This window comes from Pantherophis guttatus, chromosome 17, assembly GCF_059756535.1.
Source record: "Pantherophis guttatus breed Tessera chromosome 17, ASM5975653v1, whole genome shotgun sequence".
Taxonomy (NCBI): domain Eukaryota; kingdom Metazoa; phylum Chordata; class Lepidosauria; order Squamata; family Colubridae; genus Pantherophis; species Pantherophis guttatus.
Window position 1 is genome coordinate 12,150,792 of NC_142079.1, and position 19,465 is coordinate 12,170,256.

Genomic DNA, 19,465 nt, shown 5'->3' on the forward strand with positions numbered 1-19,465 from the left:
TCTCCGAAGACTCAGGGCGGCTTACAATGTGCTCAGCAATAGCCTTCATCCTTTTGTATATTTATACAAAGTCAGCTTATTGCCCCCACAACTGGGTCCTCATTTCACCTACCTTAGAAAGGATGGAAGGCTGAGTCAACCTTGAGCCTTGGTGAGATTCGAACCCTGCAGTAATTGCAGGCAGCTTACCCTGCAGTAATTGCAGGCAGCTGGTCTTAATCAGCTTAATAACAGGGTGCCTTAAACCCCTGTACTACCAAGGCAATTGTTGTGTTCCTTCCTTACGGTGCGTCAGTATCAGGCAGGGATTCAAGCTCGAAAATGGTTAACAGAATAACAGAGTTGGAAGGGAACTTGGAGGTGTTCTAGTCCAACCCCCTGCTTAGGCAGGAAACCCTACACCACTTCAGACAAAGGGTTATCCAACATCTTCTTCAAAACTTCCAGTGTTGGAGCATCCACAACTTCTGGAGGCAAATTGTTCCACTGATTAATCGTTCTAACTGTCAGGAAATTTCTCCTTAGTTCTAGGTTGCTTCTCTCCTTGATTAGTTTCCACCTGTTGCTTCTTGTCCTGCCTTCAGGTGCTTTGGAGAATAGCTTGACTCCCTCTTCTTTGGGGCAGCCCCTGAGATATTGGAACACTGCTCTCATGTCTCCCCTAGTCCTTCTCTTCATCATACTAGACATACCCAATTTCTGCAACCGTTCTTCATATGTTTTAGCCTCCAGGCCCCTAATCATCTTTGTTGCTCTTCTCTGCACTCTTTCTAGAGTCTCCATATCTTATTTACACTGTGGTGATCAAAACTGAATGCAATATTCCAAGTGTGGCCTTACCAAGGCCTTATAAAGTGGTATTAATACCTCATGAGATCTTGATTCTATCCTTCTGTTGATGCAGCCTAGAACTGTGTTGGCTTTTTTGGCAGCTGCTGCACACGGCTGGCTCCTATTTAAATGGTTGTCCACTAGGACTCCAAGATCCCTCTTACAGTTACCACTATTGAGTTACACTATACTGTACCTGTGTCTTTGGTTTTCCTTGCCTAAATGTAGAACCTTTCTTTTTTGCTGTGTTAGCTTAACAAAGTTCAAGATCATCTTTGTGTTGAAAAGAAACTATTGAAAGAAAAGCAATGGTCCCTATGCCATGCCGCGCATGCATTTGTTAAATATATCTCTGTCACGATGTTTTAAAACATCTTTGATTAATAAAATATGAATCCGGATCCTCACAGCTTGCTCATTAAGTAAAGGCCAAGCTCTAAGATTTAATCCCTAGCTGTGCGATAATTAACGTAGCAACACGAATGCCACGTAGGGAGGCCGTTGAACGTTCTCTCAAGTTGGGTGTGGGGGGGGTGTCCAACTTATCAAGTCTTCTTCTCCCACCCCACCCCCAATCCAAGGTGACAAATTCAGCTGGCTTCATGAAAGACAAGTTGCGTACTTGTGTCTTTTAGCAGCTGGAAGCAACCCCTAGAGCAGGGGTCAGCAACCTGCGGCTCTGGAGCCACATGCGGCTTTTTGGACCCTCTGCTGTGGTAACTTCCATCATTTAGCTATGCCTTCCCTCCATTAGCCTCCATTCTTAGTTAGTTGTCTTCTTCTTCTTCTTCTTCTTCTTCTTCTCCTTCTCCTTCTCCTTCTCCTTCTCCTTCTCCTTCTCCTTCTTCTTCTTCTTCTTCTGGACTTTGACAATCATGTTTCATCACACCCTGTGGTAACTTCCATCATTTAGCTATGCCTTCCCTCCATTAGCCTCCATCCATAGTTAGTTGTCGTTGTCGTTGTCGTTGCCTCCTCCTCCTCCTCCTCCTCCTCCTCCTCCTCCTCCTCCTCCTCCTCCAACACCAACACCAACACCAACACACTCTTGTACGGGTGTCTGCTTCATCTGGTCTCACAAAAGCTTAAATTTCATTCTCCCCCAGCTTTCTTGATGTCTATAGGAAACATCTCCTTGTAGAAGATTACAAAGCAAGAGGGACATGAGCTTCAGTTAACATTTTTCTATAAAAATGCATTTTCCCCCCATCTAGCACCCCAACAATTTTCGGGTGACATAAGATTCTAGTTCTCTACTGTAATGTCCAGCACTATCAAACGTTGGGAGTGGCTGAACATCTTTAGAACAATGATCAGATAAAAAGAAGGAAGTTGACCAACAAGCTTGCCTTTGGATAGAAGAGTAGACATCCACCCTTATGTATTTCCTTATCATTTGCTATAATTTTGTCGCCTTTATTGGGCAAATGTATTATGAAATAGAAAGGAAAAGTCAGTTTACTGTCTTTGAGGGATTCCCCTTATTTTAATTCCTGCAGGGAAGAAGGGATTTGAAAAGACTGCTTCCTACTCTGCTCTAAATTAAAAATATAAAATGTGTGCCCTCTGCATGCTATCTAATTAATATCAACTCGTAAGTTAACCCGGTTTCACATCTATCAAGTCTGTAAAACTTAAAGGACTTTCTCAATAATAAGTATAGTTAATGAATAGAATAGAATAATGGAATGGAATGGAATGGAATGGAATGGAATGGAATGGAATGGAATAGAATAGAATAGAATAGAATAGAATAGAATAGAATAGAATAGAATAGAATAGAATAGAATAGAATAGAATAGAATTCTTTATTGGCCAAGTGTGATTGGACATACAAGGAATTTGTCTTTGGTGCATATGCTCTCAGTGCACATAAAAAGACAATTCGTCAAGAATCATAAGATACAACACTTAATGATAGTCATAGGGTACAAATAAGTAATCAAATCATACTAGGAAACAATCAATATAAATCATAAGGATACAAGCAACAAAGTTACAGTCATTCAGTCATAAGTGGGAGGAGATGGGTGATAGGAACGATGAGAAAATTAATAGTAACAGTAATGCAGACTTAGTGAATATTAATCTGTTATTACCATGTTTTCCCGAAAATAAGACCTCCCCAGATAATAAGCCCAATCGGGCTTTTGAGCGCATGCACTAAAATAAGCCCCACTGCTGAAAATAAGCCCTCCCCGAAAATATTTAACAGCATGTGCAGCCGGTCCCTCTGGTTAGGGTTAGGGAGACCGAGCTGGAAATCAGGTAGGACAGCTAGAGGAGCCCTGTCTTGCTCTACATACCCCAAAATAAGAAGACCTCCCCGAAAATAAGGCCAAGCGCTTATTTCAGGGTACAAAAAAAATATAAGACAGGGCCTTATTTTTGGGGAAACACGGTAATATTAATTTGACATATTAATTTTTCAAGCTGAGAGTGTGTCTTTGTTGCAAGGTAGAAAGCTATGGAAATATCAGGAAAGTTGATTTAAAAAAAACACCAAAAGAGATACATTTGTGGTAATATATCTCTTCTATGGGTTTTATACATCCTTCGGGGATGTAGTTCTGTGGATAAGAAAGAGCCCACTCCCTTCCCATTAGAAGGATATATATATGAAGTAGAGGAGGACAGCTCCAATTTTTCATTTTGGATTGCTGTCAGCTTCCCACTTACTCTCCTCTTAATCAGTTTCATTAAATAGATTGGATTAGCAGTGGAAGGAATCCCCTGGGAAACAACTGCAGCCCAGGGTAACTGAAGGGAACCAGATTGATGGCATCTAATCTGACATATCTAATTCAGTCTTTGGCCCTTGAAATCCCCAGATTCTTTGGGAAGTTTAATGAGAAGGCAAAGGGACATCTGTATGGAATTGTCCACTTTTAGATGTGATACTGCAGGTAGGAATATCTGGCTAATTTATGCCTTCGATGCGGGAAACCAGGGAAAGGATTAATTTAGTAACTAGGTTTCATGTCTAAAGCAGGAATGGAATGGAATGGAATGGAATGGAATGGAATGGAATGGAATGGAATGGAATAGAATAGAATAGAATAGAATAGAATAGAATAGAATAGAATAGAATAGAATAGAATAGAATAGAATAGAATAGAATAGAATAGAATAGAATAATAGAGTTGGAAGGGACCTTGGAGGTCTTCTAGTCCAACCCCTTGCTCAAGCAGGAGAACCTATACCATTTCAGACAAATGGTTATCCAACATCTTCTTTAAAACTTCCAGTGTTGGAGCATTCACAACTTCTGCAGGCAAGTTGTTCCACTGATTACTTGTTCTCACTGTCAGGAAATTTCTCCTTAGTTCTAAGTTGCTTCTCTCCTTGATGAGTTTCCACCCGTTGCTTCTTGTCCTGCCCTCAGGTGCTTTGGAGAATAGCACTCACTAGACTAGAACTCACCGTCTCCTGGTGATTGGCCCAAAGTCACTCAACCATCTTTCACACCTAAGGAAGCACTAGAACTCACCATCTCCAGATGATTGCTGCAAACTCTCCCTGCTGGCTTTCATGCCTAAGGTGGGACTAGAACTCATTGTCTCCTGGTGATTGGCCCAAAGTCACTCTTTCACACCTAAGGAAGGAGTAGAACTCATTATCTCCAGGTGATTGTTCCAAAGTCACCTAGCTGGGTTTCATGGTTGAGGCGGGAGTAGAACTCCCAGACTCCTGGTTTCTAGCCTGGTGTCTTAACCACTAGACCCAACTGGCTTTCCCCATGAAGGTTGTTGATTTGCCTAAGAAATACAATTATGTATCACCCATCGTAACTAAAGGAACATCCTAACTAAGGAACTAACAAGAAAAGATCGAGGGCAAACGAGGTCCAGGCAGAAGAAGAACATCATGGCTTCAAAATCTAAGGGACCGGTTTGGACAAAACTCAACAGGACTTTTTCGTGGTGCTGTTGATAAAAATAGGATCGCCAACATGATTGCCAACGTCCAATGACAGATATGGAAGAAGGAGGAGGAGAGGAGAAGCAGAAGAAGCAGAAGCAGCAGAGAAGAAGAAGAGGAGGAGGAGGAGGAGGGAGAGGAAGAAGAAGAGGAGATAGGAAGAAGAGGAGGAGAGGAGAAGCAGAAGAAGCAGAAACAGCAGCAGTAGAAGAAGAGGAAGAGGAGGAAAAAGAAGAGGAGGAGGAGGATGAGAAGGAGGAGGAGAGAAGCAGAAGCAGCAGCAGAAGAAGAAGAGGAGGAGGAAGAAGAAGAAGAGGAAGAGAAGAAGAAGATGAAGGAGAGGAGGAGGAGGAGGAGAAGAAGATGATGATGAAGAACAAGATGAAGGAGAAGGGAAGAAGGAGAAGGAAGAGAAGAAGAAGAAGAAGAAGAAGAAGAAGAAGAAGAAGAAGAAGAAGAAGAAGAAGAAGAAGAAGAAGAAGAAGACAACTAACTAAGGATGGAGGCTGATGGAAGGAAGACATAGTTTAAAAGATGGAAGTTATCACAGGGGGTGATGAAATGAAAACGGATATTTATTCTGTCTGGATTCACGAGCATCCAAAACACATCTGGATAGATGCTCTCAGAAACGGTATGCTGGTTAGTTAGCCCCTTGGATCAGTCTCTCAATGCGTATCCTAGATAGCCTCGAAGGGGTCCACCTGCTGGACTGTTTGATGGCACTTTAACCGCAGCGCTTCCTGCCAGGAAGTCTGATTGCAGAAAAGTCTTGCTGTTCCAAGAGCCCGGTGGCTCTGAATCTCAGATAGGCAGTTTGTTTATTTCCTTCGCGGCTATTTTTACCCTTTGCATATCAAATGCTCTGTTCTCAGGCTATCATTAAAGAACAAACTCCAATCGGCTGCCGTGTTGATGCTCTTTTATTAGGACATGTTTTAATTTGCATCTTTAAAAAGAAAGAAAAAAAATCTAATTGTGGAACGGAGCTATTTAAAATGCAGATGGCTTCTCAGCCATCATACATAAGTGGGGGGTGGAGGAAATAAAACCGGTTAGATGGTTGAGCTGAACCCTCCCTTGGCTTTTAAACAGCTGGCACTTTCTGGATGTCACCGGTTCCTCGTCTTTTGATGGCCTGGCTGGCACCACATTTTGCAAGGTTCCCCCAAGTCCGGGTATGCCATCGCCGCTATTTAAAAGAGAAATTTAAGAGATCTGATCAGATTCCTTTGGAAGAGTTGGCGAACCAACTCAACAGAAGATCTTAGAAAAAGCTAAAGAGGTTTGGGCCTCGTTTAGAAGCTGGATGGAGAGGATAAAGAAACTCCAAGACTAGAGAGAAGGAAGGGAAGTCAACAAACCCTCAACAGCAATAAAGGTAACAGTAAAGGTTCCCTTCGCACATAGGTGCTAGTCGTTCCTGACTCCAGGGGGCGGTGCTCATCTCCGTTTCAAAGCTGAAGAGCCAGCGCTGTCCGTGGTCATGTGGCCGGCATGACTCAATGCCAAAGGCGCATTTGGTCCCTATTTATCTACTTGCATTTTTTACCTGCTTTTGAACTGCTATGTTGGCAGAAGTCAATAGCAATAGACAGGGGCAAATTAGCAATAAAAGAGAATATTTGTAGCTGAGGGTTGCATGGTGAGGTTCTTAGTGCTCTTTGAACTTGGTTGTTTCCTTGCAGATATTTCATTGCCTGACTAGGTAACATCAGTGCTAGAAGGGAGTGGGATATGCAGAGAGGAGGAGGAGGAGGAGGAGGAGGAGGAGGAGGAGGAGGAGGAGGAGGAGGAGGAGGAGGAGGAGGGGGGCAATGATTGTGGAGTCTTTGGTGCTCTCTGAGTTTGGTTGGTGGTTTGCAGACATTTAACTACCCAACTAGATAATATCATCAGTGCTTGAAGGGAGTGAGATTTGAGAAGGAGGAAGAGGAGGACGAGGAGGATTGTGGGGTCCTTAGCAGTGGTGAAATTCAATTTTTTTTTACTACTGGTTCTGTGGGCGTGGCTTGGTGGGCGTGGTGTGGCTTGGTGGGCGTGGCTTGGTGGCCATGGCAGGGGAAGGATACTGCAAAATCCCCATTCCGTCCCCACTCCTGGGGGAAGGATACTGCAAAATCTCCATTCCCACCCCACTCTGGGGCCAGCCAGAGGTGGTATTTGCTGGTTCTCTGAACTACTCAAAATTTCCGCTACCGGTTCCCCAGAACCTGTCAGAACCTGCTGGATTTCACCCCTGATTCTTAGTGCTCTCTGAGCTTGGTTGGTTGTTTGGAGAAGTTTCATTACCCAACTAGATAACATCCTCAGTTTTAGAAGGGACTGAGGTTTGTGGTGGTGGTGGTGGAGGAGGAGGAGGATTGTGGGGTCCTTGGTGCCCTCTGAGCTTGGTTATTTGTTTGCAGATGTTTCATTACCCAACTAGATAACACCATCAATGCACAGATGAAACATCTGCAAGAAAACCACCAAGCTCAGAGGGCACCAAGGACCCCCCACAGTGGCAAATTATTCAGAGAGGGAAGGGGAAAGGAAAAAACACCACACAGTGTTCTTTGGTTCAACTCTCAAGACTTCTGCACATTCTGGTGTGATTCGACTTCAACCCAATGCTGCCTTCGTTCTTCATTGAGTTGGGCTCCCCACAGCCCCAGATATTTTAAGGTCTCTGGCATTTACATAACTTTCCCCCTCCCCTTTGGCCTCAGTTTTTTGGCTCGTTTTTCTGTGTTTTCAACTACCGTGTTTCCCCGAAAATAAGACCCTGTCTTATATTTTTTTGAACCCCGAAATAAGTGCTTGGTCTTATTTTCAGGGAGGTCTTATTATTTTGGGGCGCATGGAGGAAACCAGAGGAAATGGCGGGGACTGGCTTTCTACGGTCAAGATGTGTAATATTAAGTATATTGTCCCTTTATCATAACCATTTGATATAATACCTAGTAAAAATAATTCTGGCTTAAACTCTATATGTTGTCTGGTCAGTTTTTCTAACCACATATGCATTTGTATCCAAAATTTACTTTCCTTTATACAAGTCTACCACATGTGGTAATACCGTGTTTCCCCAAAAATAAGACCCTGTCTTATATTTTTTTGAACTCCGAAATAAGCACGGGGCCTTATTTTCGGGGAGATCTTATTATTTTGGGGTGCATGGACCAAGATGGGGATTTTCTTGCCATTTTACCTGATTTCCAGCTCTGCGTTTAAATATTTTCAGGCAGGGCTTATTTTCGGGGGGGGGAGGCTTATTTTAGCGCATGCGCTCAAAAGCCCGATTGGGCTTATTATCAGAGGATGTCTTATTTTCGGTAGGAAACAAAATACAGCGAAGAGGACGGACATGTGAACTGAATAAAACATTTAAAAAAGAAATGCCTCACTCCAGGCCAGGGGTCTGCAAGCTTAAACACTCAAAGAGCCATTTCGACCCATTTCCCACAGAAGAGAAAACACCGGGAGCCACAAAACTTGGGTGGGCGTGGCCAACTCGATGTCACTCACTCCCACCCAGTCACATGACCTCCCCCAGCCACAGGTTTTGTGACTCCCGGTGTTTCCTGTGGGAAACAGGTATCTCTCTCTCTCTGCGTGTGTCTCTTTCTCTGTCTCTCCTCTCTCTCAGGCCAGGCGAGGAGTGACTGGAAGGGGACGGTGAAGGGTGGGGCTAGCCAGTGGTGGTTTCAGCCAATAGGGAGCCACAGCAGAGGGATGAAAGAGCCGCACACGGCTCCGGAGCCTTGGGTTGCTGACACCTGCTCCAGGCGATACAGAATCTTGCTTCGGAAATAACAGTGGATTAAATTTTACCGACTTGTTCTTTCTTCTTGCATTGAATTTCTTTTCTTTTTTTTCTTTTTTGGCTTACGATGGCCTTGAAAGGTTTTTATTCCTCTCGCTGTGTTCTTTTAAATTGCATTTATTTTCCAGTCTTGGAAGAGCTGCTGGCTTGGCTCCCCCCCCCCCCCCCCAAGACACACAACTCGCTTAAAAAGGCAACTTGTTCTATTTCATTTTTTTTCCCCTAAAAAACATTTGTTCTATCCTGCCGTGTTTTTTTTTTGTTTTCTTTTGTTTTTTGGGTTTTTTTTTTTATTTTGCATTCTTCCTGTTGGAGATCACAGGATATTAGCTAGTTGTAACAGTTCAATGGACCGATTTCTCATTAAGCAGCAGCGCTGCAAGGCAGAAACAGGAAAGGAGGGAGGGAGAGGGGAAGAGATTACATTTTTGATGAATTGCCATATCTCACAGATGCTTTATTAAAGATACATATCTTTAAGAGAAGATGTGGAAGGCAACATGTGATTCTGGGGAGATTCTGTCTGAGATTTTTTTGTACAGACAGAGTCCTCGACTTAGGACCCACAATTGGAATCAGAATTTCTAAGCAAGGCAGTTTAAGCGAGTCGTGCCTTTTGCCACGGCCGTTGAGCAAATTGTTGCGCTTGTTAAAAGGAATCATTTTGGGGCAGGGTTGAAATGCTCCCGGTTTGTACTGGATCGCCCAATCCGGTAGCGATGGAGGCGGGTAGTTCGGAGAACCGGTAGCAAAAATCCCTGCCACCCCCCTCCCCATGCCCAGCTGAGCCGCACAATCATCAGAGGCTTTTTTTTTTTTTAATTTTTAAAAGCATTTTTTCTACAACCTCTTCAGCCCAAGAGGTTGTAGAAAAAATGCTTTTAAAAGCCTCTGACGATCCCAGCTGAGTTGCCTGATCGTCAGAGGCTTCTAAAAGCATTTTTTTCTGCAACCTCTTCTGCTGAAGAGGTTGTAGAAAAAATGGTTTTAAAAGTAAAAAAAAAAAAAAGTTGGCCACATCCACTCAGTCACATTAACCCCCCCCAAGCCACGCCCACAGAACCGGTAGTAACAAGTTTTACATTTCACCACTGCTTTGGGGCCAATGACTAGGAGACCGTGAGTCCTAGTCTAATCCCACTTAGCCATGAAACCAGGAGGCAGTGGGTTCAAGTCTCGTTTTAGGCATGAAAGCGGGCTGGGTGACTTTGGGCCAATCACTAGGAGACGGTGAGTTCTAGTCCTGCATTAGCCTTGAAAACTGGCTAGGTGACTTTGGGCCAATCACTAGGAGACGGTGAGTTCTAGTCCTGCATTAGCCTTGAAAACTGGCTAGGTGACTTTGGGCCAATCACTAGGAGACGGTGAGTTCTAGTACTGCATTAGCCTTGAAAACTGGCTAGGTGACTTTGGGCCAATCACCAGGAGACTGGGAATTCTAGTCCTGCCTTAGCCTTGAAAGCTGGCTAGGTGACTTTGGGCCAGTCACTAGGAGACTGGGAGTTCCAGTCCCGCCTTAGCCATGAAAGCCAGCTGGGTGATTTTGGCCAATCACTAGGAGACGGTGAGTTCTAGTCTAGTCCCACTTAGCCATGAAACCAGGAGGCAGTGGGTTCAAGTCTCATTTTAGGCATGAAACCAGGCTGGGTGACTTTTAGCCAATCACTAGGAGACTGGGAGTTCTAGTCCTGTCTTAGTTTTGAAAACCAGCTGGGTGCCTTTGGGCCAATCACCAGGAAACGGGAAGTTCTAGTCCTGCCTTAGCCATGAAAACCAACTGGGTGAATCTGTGCCAATCACCAGGAGACAGGGAGTTTTCATCCTGCTTTAGCTTGAAAGCTGGCTGGGTGACTTTGGGGCCAGTGCAGCCCACCTCACAGGGTTGTTGTTATGGGGGAAACAGGAGGAGGAAAGCGTGTTGGATATGTACGTCACCTTGAGTCATTGGTAAAAATAATAAAGGTGGGATACAAATAAATAAATGAATAAAACCCTCAATTTCTATACGTGACATTTTCCATCTCATCCCAGCACCATCCAACCCAACGGCAACATTTGAACGAAATACCACTGCAATGCTTGAATCCCTCTTTGCTTTCCTTGCAGGAAAATGAACTGAAAAATGTCGGGGATGGAAAGGATCCTTTGAGCTTCCAATATGCAAGCGTATCACCCAAGGTATTACCGTACATCGAGGGAATTTGCAAGAGCAGGGAAGGGGCTGCCCCTTAAAATCAGAGGCAAATTTCTTCGAAATGGCTTAAGGCTGCAACCAAGTTTTCCTGAAGTTTTGGAAGGGTGACGTCACATTGCATCGTTCTCTTCTTCTTGGTTGGTGAATTTAATTCTGGGATGCCCACGTGCTGCCAGGCTCATCTTTCACCACCGAATGTCAGTGCCAGAGTCAAATACTGGGGCTATAGCAATAGCAATACCACTTAGACTTATATACCGCTTCACAGTGCTTTCCAGCCCTTTCTAAGCAGTTTACAGAGTCAGCCTCTTGCCCTCCAGCAATCTGGGTCCTCATTTTATCCACCTTGGAAGGACGGAAGGTTGATTCAACCTTGAGCCTGGTGAGATTTGAACTGCCGAACTGCTGTAGCCGGCAGTCAGCAGAAGTAGCCTGCAATACCCCCCTCTAACCACTGCGCCACCTTGGCTCTTATCAAGCATCCTTGGACCAATGTCTATCTGGATTTCTTTCGTTTCTCCTTCGTTGGGTCCTTGCTGCTTTCTGAGCTTGGTTGTTTTCTTGCAGATGTTTCATTACCCAACTGGGTAACATCATCAGTGCTAGAAGGGAGGAGGAGGAGGACGACTGTGAGGTCCTTGATGCTATCTGAGCTTGGTTGTTTTCTTGCAGATGTTTCATTGCCAAATTAGATAATATCCTCAGTGCTAGAAAGGAGTGGGGTTTGCAGACAGCAGCAGGAGGATGTTCTGCCCCAGCTTTGGTGCCCCTACGGACCCTAAAGAACACAGCACACACAAAGTCTGTACAAAACTTAAATTTACTAAAATAACTCAGTCTTTTCCAAACAAAGGCTGTTAATAAACTTTCCAAAGATAAAGTAATCACAATCTTACTAAGGTTGGCAGAAAGCCCAGAAGCAATTTGCAGAGAATCCAGACGCGAAGGAGAATGAACTAAAGTTGTTCCCTACAAATTGCTTCAGTCAGCGTTCCTCCTTAAATAGGCTAAGGGAGTGGCCAATTAGCCCCAAGCCTTACTCTCAAGGAGACCTCCTCCTGAGGAGCCACTCCTGCCTTTTGGCAGCTCTGCACACCCCTGCATCGAGAAGAGGCTCCTCCTCTTCATCCTCTTCACTTAAGGGAGCTTCTGGAGGTTCTGAAGGCCCTGGCTGAATCCCCGCCTCTGGCACCACATCTTCTCCAGCCTCCTCATTGTCCGACTCGAGTGCCAGCTGCACAGGCTGCTGGCACAGCACCACACCAGCCTCCTCGCTGTCAGAATCAGCTACAATCCGCACAGGCCTCTGATGGGCCACAACAGAGGAGGAGGAGGAGGAGGGGGAGGAGGCCCAAGGGTCTTGGTGCTCTTCGACCTTGGTGGTTGTTTCATTACCAAACTAAGTAACATCATCAGTGCTAGAAGAGAGTGAGAGTTTGTGGAAAGGGAGAGAGGAGGAGGAGGAAGAGGAGGACTGTGGGGTCCTTGGTGCTTTCTGAGGATGGTTGTTTTCTTGCAGATGTTTCATTACCAAACTAGGTAACATCATCAATGCTAGAAGGCAGGGGACTTGTGGAGTGGAGGAAAAGGAAGGAGGAGGAGGAAGAGGAGGCCTGTGGGTCTGGGTGTTTTCTGAGCTTAGTGGTTTTCTTGCAGCTGTTTCATTACCAAACTAGGTAACATCATCAATGCTGGAAGGGAGTGAGGGTTTGTGGCATAGAGGAAAGGGAGAGAGGAGGAGGAGGAGGAGGAGGAGGAGGAGGAGGAGGAGGTGGTCATCCTTGGTGCTCTTTGAGCTGGGTGGTTTACAGACATTTTATTACCCAACTAGGTAACATCATCAGGGATAGAAGGGAGTGGGGTTTGCTCTCTTGTTTGTATACAACTGGCTTGCCCTCTCGGTGTTGGCGGGAGTCTTCTTGGTGGATCTTTGATTTGGTTGTTGTTGGCGGGAGTCTTCTTGGTGGATCTTTGATTTGGTTGTTGTTTGCTGTTTAATTGTTTGCTGTTGTTTGCTGTTTAATTGTTTCCCTGAGATGGCAATTCCTTGACTTTGTTGTTGTGTTGTTAATATTAAAACCTGCTGGAATAACGTGGAAGAATAATATAGAAGAATGAAATTGGATATAAAAGTGATATAATACTGGGGTCAGCCTAGAGGATCTCTGAAGGGCCCCCTTTCTTTAGTACTAGGATCAAAAAGTGAAACCGCAGAAATAACAAACCTTCCTTAGCTGGAAAGTTCAGGAAACACCATCATGAGCAAAATATCATACCTAGCCAAGCAGAGGTAACCACAGACATAACAGCAGGAAACTTCGGCAGGAACCTAGATAAGTTTGCAAGAACACCGGGTCCTACTTAAGAGGGAACACACGTTAGTAAGCTTGTAGGGTATAGCAGCAAAGCGGGGGGGGGGGGGGGGGGATTGTCGCTGTGGGCTGTCAGAACTGTAACCGATCATAAGATGTCAAAAGTATGGATAAGAGTAACCGCATTAGAATCGTTTGGGGTTCAGTCTCTGCTTCTTGTGTTGCCCTGAACCTTGCGCAATAAACCTCTCCGATCACCCACGGAAATCTTGTGAGTCTTAATTTCCATAACATTGTCTTTTGTGACTCCCTCACATTAAAATCTCTCCAGCTGCTAGAATGGTAGAACTTCAGAACTCCTCATGTCTTCTATAGTTGGGGGATAAATAATCCAAGGAATCTCGCTCCTTGGATTATTTGGTGAACAATGGTTCACCTTCTGTGGACAAGAATGTGAGTATGGAAAGTGGTTTTTACCCTCATTTCCCACCCCCCACCCCCACCGCTTCCTGTTCGCTTTCTAGGTGTGAAACAACGATGAGCAGCTCAGAGAAGTCCTTGCTGTAGTAACCAAAGAACGAGATTTGGCTCTCTGGGGAAAACGCCAGCTCCAAGCCAAACTGGAGAACTTAGAGCAAGTCCTAAAGGTAGGGTTGATCTTGCTACCAAAAACTTTGGAACCTCGTAGAAGGAAAAACAGGCAGTCCTCGCAGTGGTGGTGAAATGTAAAATTGGTTACTACCGGTTCTATGGGCGTGGCTTGGTGGGGAGGGGGTAATAAGACTGAGTGGGCATGGCCAACTTTTTTTTTTTTTTTTAACTTTTAAAAGCATTTTTTCTACAACCTCTTCGGCTGAAGAGGTTATAGAAAAAATGCTTGTAAAAGCTTCTGACAATCCCAGCTGACTTGCCTGATCGGCAGAGGCTTTTTTTAAAAAAACCTCTGACGATCCCAGCTGACTTGCCTGATCGGCAGAGGCTTTTTTTCCTTTTAAAAGCATTTTTTCTACAACCTCTTCGGCTGAAGAGGTTATAGAAAAAATGCTTGTAAAAGCTTCTGACAATCCCAGCTGACTTGCCTGATCGGCAGAGGCTTTTTTTAAAAAAACCTCTGACGATCCCAGCTGACTTGCCTGATCGGCAGAGGCTTTTTTTCCTTTTAAAAACATTTTTTCTATAACCTCTTCGGCTGAAGAGGTTGTAGAAAAAATGCTTTTAAAAGCCTCTGATGATCCCAGCTGAGCCATGGAATCATCAGAGGCTTTTTTTTTTTACTTTTAAAAGCGTTTTTTTTTGGCCGAAGAGGTTGTAGAAAAAATGCCTCCCAGCTGAGCCGCGTGATCATCAGAGGCTTTTTTTTTTTACTTTTAAAAGCATTTTTTCTACAACCTCTTTGACTGAAGAGGTTGTAGAAAAAATGCTTTTAAAAGCCTCTGATGATCCCAGCTGAGCCGCACGATCATCAGAGGCTTTTTTTTAAAAAAAACTTTTAAAAGCATTTTTTCGGCTGAAGAGGTTGTAGAAAAAATGCTTTTAAAAGCCTCTGATGATCCCAGCTGAGCCGCACGATCATCAGAGGCTTTTTTTTTTTACTTTTAAAAGCAATTTTTCGGCCAAAGAGGTTATAGAAAAAAATGCTTTTAAAAGTAAAAAAAACAGCCTCTGATGATCGCGCGGCTCAGCTGGGCATGGGGGGGGGGCGAGGGGGCAGAGATTTTTGTTACCGGTTCTCCGAACCACCCGCCGCCATCGCTACCGGATCGAGCGATTCGGTCCGAACCGGGAGCATTTCATAACCCTGGTTCGAACCCTTAACAACCATTCTTGCTTAGCGACGGAAATTCTTCTTGTGAGTCAAGGACTCCTTACGAGCTTGCTAGCTTCATCCGTGGTGGTTGTCTTCCTTCCTCTCCCCAGCATATGAGAGAGGCTGCTGAACGGCGGCAACAGCTGGAACTAGAGCATGAACAGGCCTTGGCTATTCTCAACTCAAAACAGAAGGAAATTGAACTGTTGCAAAAGGTAAGAGAAGGGGCGGGCGGACCCAGAGGTGGGATTCAAAAATTGTAGCAACCGGTGGGTGTGGGCGTGGCGGGCGGGGCCTACTTTGCCTCCTGCACCATGCTGGGTATGGGTGTGTTTTTGCCCTCCCTGGGCTCTGGAGGCTTTCTTCGAGCCTCCGGGAGGTTGAAAACGGCATCCTCCAGGCTTCGGAGGCCCTCCGGAGGCTGGAAATGGGCGCGTTTCCGGAACTTCCGGGACGCCCGTTTTTTTTGTCCTTCCAGAGACTTTGTGCAGGCCCTGCGCTTACCTGGCATCCAAAACGGGCTGCATGGAAACTCCGGGGAGGAGAGGGGAGGGGAGGGGTGGATGGGGCCAGCCAGTTCGGTGAACCAGATGTAAAATTAGAATCCGGTTCGCCAGAACTGGTCTGAACTGAAGAGCCTGGTGGCGCAGCAGACTAAACTGCTGCTGTTAAAGTAGCACTTAGCTGCCAGCTGCCTGTAATTACTGCGAGTTCAATTCTTACCAGGCTCAAGGTTGACTCAGCCTTCCATCCTTCCGAGGTAGGTAAAATGAGGACCCGGTTTCTGGGGGCAATAAGCTGACTTTGTATAAAATAGAACACCACTTAGGGGGGGCCGAAAACCCTACTAAGCAGGTATATACAAAAGTATGAAGGCTATTGCTTAAACAAACAAATAAACAGATAAACAAACAAACAAACAAACAAACAAACAAACAAATAATAAACAAACTGGTTGAATTGCACCCCTGGACAAACCCAGTAGCCAACAGAAGAGTAGAAATTGCTGCCGAGAATTTTCTGCAGAGTGTTATCTCTCTCTCTCTCTCTCTCTGCTTTATGAAATTCTCCACTTGCAGGCCAGTAAATTTAATAACCGTCTTTTCTCGTTGCTCCCTACAATGTGATCGGAACAATTATCCAATTACAGGATATATGAAATGTTTCTCTCAGCCAGTTCTTCATAGCCAGCTCCCATATCCAGACAGAACCTTCATAATGTCCTTCAAGAGAAAATGGATACTGATAAGGTGATCCAATAAGGATAACCATGTTGAGTCAAGAACCCAAGATTGCTGTCTCTTTCTCTCTCTCTCTCTCTCTGTCTTTCTCCTTTCATTACGAAAGGCTCGGATTTCGAAAAGATGTATTATTATGGAAATCCGTGAGAGGAGATAAGATAGCCGTTTCTTATTACGTCGCAAAGGACATTTCATATTGCAAACCTCAGACTTATAACTTCTCTTCTCTATGGATCTGATTGCCTAGTTTAATATACAGTTTGGCACACGGATCGAGTAATGCAAGATCCGGGATCCGGTCTTGAGGTTGTAGAGAGCAGAGATGGGGATGAATGGTTAAACTTTCATCCAGAGTTTGGGTGGAGTTTCTGAGCTACCTAGTGGGACATCATTTCTGGTTCCTGAAGTATGCCAACACACATACACACACACACACACACACACACACACACACATAAACAGGGGTGGGCTTCAGATCCTTTAGCAACGGGTTCGCTGCCCCGTTGCTGGCTGGGCGTGGCCATGGTGGGCGTGGCCTAATCAGCCGCCTGCACCACGGCGAGGGGGGTGTTTTGTGCCCTCCCCAGGCTCTGGAGGCTTTCCTCGAGCCTCCAGGAGAGTGAAAACGGCCTCCCCAGGCTCCAGAGGCCCTCCGGAGGCCAGAAACAGGAGGCCATTTCCAGACTCCTGGAACCTCCAGTAGGCCCATTTTTTGCCCTCCCAGACCCTCTGCGTGGCCCCTGCACTTACCTGGAATGATGAACGGACTGTGTGGAGATTCCTGGGAGGGGAAGTTGGGAGGGGCGGAGTTGGGTTGGGTGGGCATGGCGGGGTAGGCCCATTTGGGGGTTTACCGAACTCCTTGGTTAGAGGATCGCCCGAGCCCTACCGAACCCTCAGGAGCCCACCCCTGCACACACACATTGAACTGTGCCAAAAAAAATCCCTCCTGCCCTCCAATTCCCAGAAAGTTTTTCTCTCTTTCAGAAAAAAAACTTTCTGTTTTTTGTTCTCATTTTCAGATGCATTTACAGGTTGTCCTCGTCTTTTGAACGATTCATTTAGTGAGCATTCAGTTGGCCATGTAGCCCTTCAGTTATAGTGGCCCAGAAAAAAGTAACTTACAACCAGTCCTTGCACTTACGACCATTACAGCATCCAAGTACCTGACTTTGGCAAAAAAAAAAAAAAAAGAAAAGAAAAAGAAAGTCATAAAATCAGGTCCTAAAATAACCTCGTTGGGTGGCCACGGAAATTAGGGACTCAAACATGTTTGTAAGTCAAGGACTACCATCTGTTTGATGGTGTTTGGAGAACTTCTTCTTTTTTTTTTTTTAATTTGATTTATATGCCGCCCTTCTCCGAAGACTCAGGGTGGCTTACAATGTGCTCAGCAATAGCCTTCATTCTTTTGTATATTTATACAAAGTCAGCTTATTGCCCCCACAAACTGGGTCCTCAATTTATTTATTTATTTATTTATTTATTGAATTTCTATATCGCCCTACTCCCGAAGGACTCAGGGCGGTGCACAGCCATGAAGTAAAACACATAGATATACAAAATTTAAAATCGAATAAAATGAATTAAATAAATTTGGCTGAATTAATACCCATAATTTAAAAAACCCATAATTTTAAAATACATTAAAAATTTAAAATTTACACTTAAAAGGGAGAAGATTTAGGCGAGGCCAGCTTGATGAAATAAAAGCGTCTTCAACTCGCGGCGGAAGGTGCGCAGATCCGGAATCCTCCGTATCTCTGGGGGGAGCTCATTCCAGATCGTCGGTGCCCCCACAGAGAAGGCTCTCCCCCTAGGGGCCGACAGCCGACATTGTTTGGCCGACGGCACCTGGAGGGGCCCCTCTCTGTGGGAGCGTACTGGTCGGTGGGAGGCTGTTGATGGTAGTAGGCGGTCCCGTAGGTAACCAGGTCCTAAGCCATGGAGCGCTTTAAAGGTGGTAACCAGAACCTTGAAGGGCACCCGGAAGACCACCGGGAGCCAGTGCAGCTCGCGCAGGAGAGGTGTTACATGGGAGCTCCATGTTTCTCCCATAACCACCCGCGCGGCCGCACATTGCGCCAGTTGGAGCCTCCGGGTGCACCTCAAGGGGAGCCCCATGTAGAGAGAATTACAATAGTCCAGACGAGAGGTGACGAGGGCATGAGTGACTGTGCGTAACGAGTCCCGATCTAGAAAGGGACACAACTGGCGAATCAGGCGAACCTGATGAAAAATCCTCCCGGTCACGGCCGTCAAGTGCTCTTCTAAAGACAGCCGTGAGTCCAGGAGGACGCCCAAGTTACGAGCCCTTTCCGTGGGGGCCAATGATTCGCCCCCAATAGCCAGCGATGGCGCCAGCTGACTATATTTACCTACCTTAGAAAGGATGGAAGGCTGAGTCAACTTTGAGCCTTGGTGAGATTCGAACCTGCAGTAATTGCAGGCAGCTGGTCTTAATAACAGGGTGCTTTAGACCACTGTACTACCAAGGCTCTTATAGGGAAAGATGCTGAAGTTATTTCTTTTCTCTTTGGTTTCCCCTAAAAAAAATATTTTAATATCCGAACGAGAAACATCATGTAGAATTTTCTTCTGATTTCCCCCCCCTTTAAATCAGGGATCTCCAACCTTGGCAACTTTAAGACTTGTACTGGGAGTTGAAGTCCACAAGTCTTAAAGTTGCCAAGGTTGGAGGTGTCTGCTTTAAATCAACCCACTTACGAGCTCAGGTGAATGTTTAAGGGACGTATTTCATCTGTTAATTCTCCTAAAAAACCCTCTTTGCCAAAACAAATCCGGTCCAAGATTCTTTGATATTTATGACATATGATGACTGCCAAATTCCTGAAAATCGCTCCCTTCGTCTGAGCATTAGGAAGAGCATTCAAAACTCGGGTTGGGGGATGCCACAAATGATCATTTGTCTATGGGGATTCTCAGTCCTCCAGGTCACGGTTGTCCCAAAAGTCCTTTTTTTTTTCAAGAGGCAACTGGACTTTTTAGTTTTTCTTTGAAGACATTTCGCTTCTCATCCAAGAAGCTTCTTCAGCTCTGACTGGATGGTGGGGAATGGAAGGATTTATACTCCTTGCAGACGGTTGATCACTTTCATGGGTTTGAGTACAATGCAGTGAGCTATGTGTAGATCTGTATGTTGGGGAAACAAAACAACCACTTCATAAACGCATGGCGCAACCTAGGAGAACAAACCCATCAGGAATAGATTTCAACACTTCCATCTGCATTTCAAAGACAAAAGCCACTCTTTTGAAGACTGCAAAGTCCACATTCTGGACAGAGAGGACCGCTGGTTTGAAAAAGAGGTCCAGGGGGAGGGATATGACA

The 19,465-nt window shown here is 45.2% G+C and overlaps 1 protein-coding gene across 10 annotated transcripts in view; it reads left to right on the forward strand.

The window, feature by feature from the left end:
• Positions 1-19,465, forward strand: part of RIMBP2 (RIMS binding protein 2) — a 127,423-nt gene that overhangs the window by 50,223 nt on the left and 57,735 nt on the right. For all 10 annotated transcript variants that reach the window (XM_034406130.3, XM_087880593.1, XM_034406133.3 and 7 more), the window contains 3 exons: positions 10,667-10,738; positions 13,591-13,713; positions 14,984-15,088. In XM_034406130.3, the coding sequence (XP_034262021.2) occupies positions 14,987-15,088 (102 nt within the window). In that variant the 5' untranslated portion in view covers positions 10,667-10,738; positions 13,591-13,713; positions 14,984-14,986. The remainder of the gene's footprint in view (positions 1-10,666; positions 10,739-13,590; positions 13,714-14,983; positions 15,089-19,465) is intronic.